General features: G+C 47.1%; 1 protein-coding gene across 1 annotated transcript; it reads left to right on the forward strand.

Moving 5' to 3' along the window:
- Positions 1-1,310: 1,310 nt before the first annotated feature.
- Positions 1,311-2,397, forward strand: LOC147120719 (C-X-C chemokine receptor type 1-like). The gene has a single exon (XM_085983876.1). The coding sequence runs from the start codon at positions 1,311-1,313 to the stop codon at positions 2,376-2,378; it is 1,068 nt and encodes a 355-aa protein (XP_085840002.1). The 3' UTR covers positions 2,379-2,397.
- The last annotated feature ends 3,302 nt before the right edge of the window (positions 2,398-5,699 follow it).

Genomic DNA, 5,699 nt, shown 5'->3' on the forward strand with positions numbered 1-5,699 from the left:
GCCTGCTGAGTTTTTCCAGCAATTTCTGTTGTTATTCTGCACTTTTGGAGGATGGGTCAGCATATGCCGACATAAATAATTGCAAGTCGGCCCTCCTCGGAAATCCCCTTCCCATTCCGACCCTGTTCCTCCTCGTTGCACTGCTTCCGGTGCTGATATTCCACATTGCCACTTCTGTATACTGAGGGCGGGACCTTTCCCCTTTAGTCTTGTGATTTTTATTAAAAGTTGATTATCAGTTGTATATCTTTTTTTGAGGTTTTTTTGGGGGGTGGGGAGTGGGAAGCTGAGTCAGGCTTTTTTTGAAGGTGTTTCTCAGTTTTTCTGAGATTTTTAGTTCGGCATGTCTGTTACAGCCCTTTGGTTGCATACCCTGCTTGGCCTGACTGCAGTAGGACACAGTGACAGGCTGCAACTTATATCTGAAACCATTGCCATGCTGACATCTCAAAGGGGCTTCATGCAACAACCGAGCTGCATGGAACAATTTCATTTGTTAGCACACAGGATGCGCTGCATTAGGGGCACTTGGGTGTCACTGTTTGTGCACAGAGTGATTCAGTGTCTACACCTGTATAACAGTAAACCGTTGTGATTCAGCACCATTCACTAGATTAATCCCTGGGATGAAAGGGTTGCCTTATGATGAGAGGTTGAGTAGATTAGGCCTATACTCTTGGGTGTTTAGAAGAACGTTAGGTGATCTCATTGAAACATATAAGATTCTGCGGGGGATTGACAGGGTAGATGCTGAGAGGCTGTTTCCCCCTGGCTGGAGTGTCTAGAACTAGGGGGCACAGTCTCAGGATAAGGGGTCGGCCATTTAAGACTGAAATGAGGAGGAATTTCTTCACTCAGTGTGGTGAATCTTTGGAATTCTCTGCCCCAGAGGGCTGTGAATGCTGAGTCATTGAGTATATTCAAGGCTGAGATCGATAGATTCTTGGACTCTAGGGGAATCAAGGGATATGGGGATCGGGCGGGAAAGTGGAGTTGAGGTCGATGATCAGCCATGATCTTAATGAATGGCGGAGCAGGCTCGAGGGGCCGAATCCTGCTCCTACTTCTTATGTTCTTATGTTCATTCAGAGATGATGGGTGGAAAAAGGGGTTCAGTTAAATAGTTGCTGGCTGTGGCAGTGCATGGGTACATGTAATATGCTCATCACAAAACCACCTGCTTCACAAATAATCCACCGTAAATGCTCCTACAATGGTCGCTGCACACGTTTCGTTTTTAGTACAGTTTTTGTATCATAATTTGGCTTTATTCTCATTCTTTGACCTACTTTCTGTTTTGTTTTCAGAACATGGTGAAAGTCACTCATTTGGATTACTTATACAATCTGTTTGCTAATTACACCGATATTGAAGAAATTGATTTTGATCCAGGCACATCTCCCTGTACACCCATTGTAACCGAGTCAATCAACACAGCACTGGCTGCTGTCTATAGCCTGGTGTGTTTCCTCGCTGTGGCAGGGAACATGGTCGTAATGATTGTCCTACTTTACAATCGACGCACAATATCGTCCACTGACATCTACCTGCTGCATCTGGCCGTAGCCGATCTGCTCTTTGCTGTGACCTTGCCCTTTTGGGCAGTGGATGCCATGTCTGGGTGGGTGTTTGGTGATGATATGTGTAAGATTATCAGCATGTTACAGGAAGTTAACTTTTACAGTGGCATTCTGTTGCTGGCCTGTATCAGTATCGACCGCTATCTGGCCATTGTCCACTCTGCACAGGCCCACAAGCAGAAGAGACCATTTCTAATCAAGCTGGTTTGTGCTACTGTTTGGGTGCTGGCCATCGTTCTGTCTTTACCGATTCTGTACAAGGGTGAATACATCCCACCCGGTTTCAGCAGAACGATGTGTTATGAGATACTCGACGCTGAATCGGCTGAAACATGGAGAGTGACCACCAGGTTTGTGCGGCACTTTATTGGGTTCCTCATCCCATTGGCTGTCATGATCTTCTGCTACAGCGTGACGATCCAGAAACTGTGTCAAACGAAGGGATTCCAGAAACAGAAAGCCATGAAGGTCATCATAGCGGTCGTGCTGGCTTTTCTCATTTGTTGGCTGCCGTACAACGTTACTGTGTTCATCGACACGCTGATGAGGAGCCAGCACATTGAAGAGACTTGTGACAGGCGCAATCATATCGACAGGGCTCTGACTGCAACCCAAAGTTTGGGAATCCTGCACAGCTGCATTAACCCAATCTTATATGCATTCATCGGGGTGAAATTCAGGAGGAACCTGGTCAAACTCTTGGCTGCAAAAGGAATAATTAAACAAAGTGGAGATTCACATTTTAAGAGATCTGTATCCTGCTCCTCTGAATCTGGACTCACTTCAATCACCATATAGCTGTCTGTGATTGAGATAGCTCAACCAATCCATAAGATGGCAAATAAAAAACATCAATAAATGCATGGAATGAGCGATTTCAGAACTAATTACAGTGCCGTGTAAGTTGCAGGTCTGAACCTAGTAAATACGCAGTTACTGGATAATATCATGTCTACAAAAAGCAGGGCAAATCTGACCCGGCCAATTACCGTCCCATCAGTCTACTCTCAATCATCAGCAAAGTGATGGAAGGTGTCGTCAACAATGCTATCAAGCGGCACTTACTCAGCAATAACCTGCTAACTGACGCCCAGTTTGGGTTCCGCCAGGGCCACTCAGCTCCTGACCTCATTACAGCCTTGGTCCAAACATGGGCAAAAGAGCTGAACTCAAGAGGTGAGGTGATGTAGGATTTGCAAAATTGGACTTTGTATTAATAAGGGTCAAATGGCAGAAGAGTCCATGATTTTAAAGACTGTTTTAATAGAAGCCCAGAAAAAGGGGCATACAAAATGGCCACCATACCATGTGACCAGCTTATTGGGACACTTTAAAATGGTTCCTGCGCAACCTCAGACAGCTTTGTGGATTTAACCTACAGCAAGTTCTGGAAGCCGTTTCTGAGAGAACGAAACCAGACCCACACGTATGCATATGGATTAGATGCCGATCTAGTCAAGATCAGCCTGGAGACAGAGGCCATCAAAATGTTGCCCCAGACAAAAGGGGACAATTTCATATTCATGAGAACAGCACCCAGGACTAGATAACGAGATCAGCAGGACATTAAAAACAATGAAGGTAATTCCAGACCAGAGATGAGCCTTTACCAGCCGTTTAAGACATTTTAAAATATAATAACTACCCCGCTGTGCTCCCAGCCCGCCAAAAATAAAACAAAGACTAACCTGATTTTGGGCGGGAAGTGAAGCCTCTGAAGAAAAGGTATAACTGGAGTTACAGTTGGAGGGGGTGACAGTGACAGTTGCGAGCTTGAACAGAGACGCAGGGTTGGAGAGCTGGAAACACACAGCTTGAATCCGGACACCCAGAAGAAGAAGCAGGCACTCGCAGGAGGAAGAAGAAAGCCAACATCGAGAAGGCCATCTTGACGCCGGCGTTCCGCCCCGGGGAAGCACATCGGGAGATCATCGACCATCCCCGGGCCGTTGCCGGAACGAGAGGCCATCGACCCAACTTGGGAGAAGAGACAAAAAAATAAAAAACCCCAAGAGAAGAAACCTTCCAGCCACCCCGGCTCGGGAGAAGAGATAAAAAACTGAAGAAGTGATGGGAGCCAGCCCAAGGCTCCTCTAACCAGGGTTGAGCCGACGATCCTCGACCCCGCCGACATCCAGGCCCACCGGTGTCCAGCCGCCCCTGACCCCCACCTCAGGAGAGAGGTGTGGCGCAGCTCGCAGGAGCACCACGATCCACGTGGAGACGAAACGCCTGAAAGGACCAAACACAGACTCGATTTCAAAACCTTGCACTTCCTAGTGGGATTGGTGAGCATGTTTCTGGCCCTTCACAATCAGATCTAGATAGGTTTAATAAGGGGGTGGATTTAAGGGTACAATTAACATGTGTTGTTGTCCCTCGATGTTCCGTGTGTTTCCTTATTTCATAATGATCTTTGTAGAGTATAAGATGCCTGTATTTGCTTTAGTTAGTACTGTGTCGTTATGATTTGTTTGTGTGTTTTTCCCTCCCATGTACTCTCTTATCTGCTTGCATTTGATTTGATATTTTTCCTTATGCAATAAAATTTCATTTTGTTTCATCAAACTTGGTCTACAAGAGTTTTCTCTACATTGTAGTTCCTGCACCGAAGTCCAGAGTATAGAATCTAAGGGGCGAGTGGGTCGAACCACTCAAGGTTTTACTGTGCAAGAGAGAGAGGCCTCTAGAGAGAGAAACCTCAGGGAAACCTCTCAAGGAAAACCTCTTACAGTGAGAGTGACTGCCCTTGACATCAAGGCAGCATTTGATCGAGTGTGGCATCAAGGAGCCCGAGCAAAACTGAAGTCAATGGGAATCAAGGGGAAAACTCTCCATTGGTTGGAATCATACCTAGCACAAAGGAAGTTGGCTGTGGTTGTTGGAGGTCATTCATCTCAATCACATGACATCACTGCAGGAGTTCCTCAGGGCAGTGTCCTAGGCCCAACCATCTTCAGCTGTTTCATCAATGACCTTCCCTCCATCATAAGGTCAGAAGTGGGGATGTTCGCTGATGATTGCACACTGTTCAGCACCATTCGAGACTTGTCAGATACTGACGCAGTCCGTGTCCATATGCAGCAAGACCTGGACAACATTCAGACTTGGGCTGACAAGTGGCAAGTAACATTTGCACCACACAAGTGCCAGGCAATGACCATCTCCAACAAGCAAGACTCTAACCATCTCCCCTTGACATTCAATGGCATTACCATCGCTGAATCCCCCACTATCAACATCCTGGGTGTTACCATTGTTCAGAAACTGAACTGGACCAGCCATATAAATACTGTGGCTACAAGAGCAGGCCAGAGGCTGGGAATTCTGCGGCAAGTGTCTCACCTCCTGACTCCCCAAAGCCTTTCCACCATCTACAAGGCACAAGTCAGGAGTGTGATGGAATGCTCTTCACTTGCCTGGACGAGTGCAACTCCAACAACACTCAAGAAGCTCGACACCATTCAGGATAAAGCAGCCCGCTTGATTGGCACTCCATCCACCACCTTCAACATTCACTCCCTCCACCACCGGCGCACTGTGGCTGCAGTGTGGACCATCTACAAGATACACTGCAGCAACTCGCCAAAGCTCCTTCAACAGCACCTTCCAAACCCGCGACCTCTACCACTTAGAAGGACAAGGGCAGCAGACGCATGGGAACATCACCACCTACAAGTTCCCCTCCAAGCCACACACCATCCTGACTTGGACCTGTATCGCCGTTCCTTCACTGTCGCTGGGCCAAAATCCTGGAACTCCCTCCCTAACAGCACTGTGGGTGTACCTACACCATATGGACTGCAGCGGTTCAAGAAGGCGGCTCACCACCATCTTCTCAAGGGCAATTAGGGATGGGCACTAAATGCAGGCCTAGCCAGCGACGCCCACATCCCATCAATGAATTTTAAAAAAAGTCAGGAAATAAAGATTGAGTTATTTCAGTGTGATCCTTGAGCTCTGGGGCTCCTCGCCCATATTATGAGGTGCCCACCATTGCATTATCGACCTCATAATATTCTGATTGCTAACACTCTGAGCACAGTCTCTGCTTTACTGCGTCCAAATGATACCTATATTCCTCAGACACAGAATATCCACCGGGATCATTTGCTTCAC

This window comes from Somniosus microcephalus, chromosome 4 (genome assembly GCF_052327205.1).
Source record: "Somniosus microcephalus isolate GS21.2 chromosome 4, FLI_Smic_1.0, whole genome shotgun sequence".
Taxonomy (NCBI): domain Eukaryota; kingdom Metazoa; phylum Chordata; class Chondrichthyes; order Squaliformes; family Somniosidae; genus Somniosus; species Somniosus microcephalus.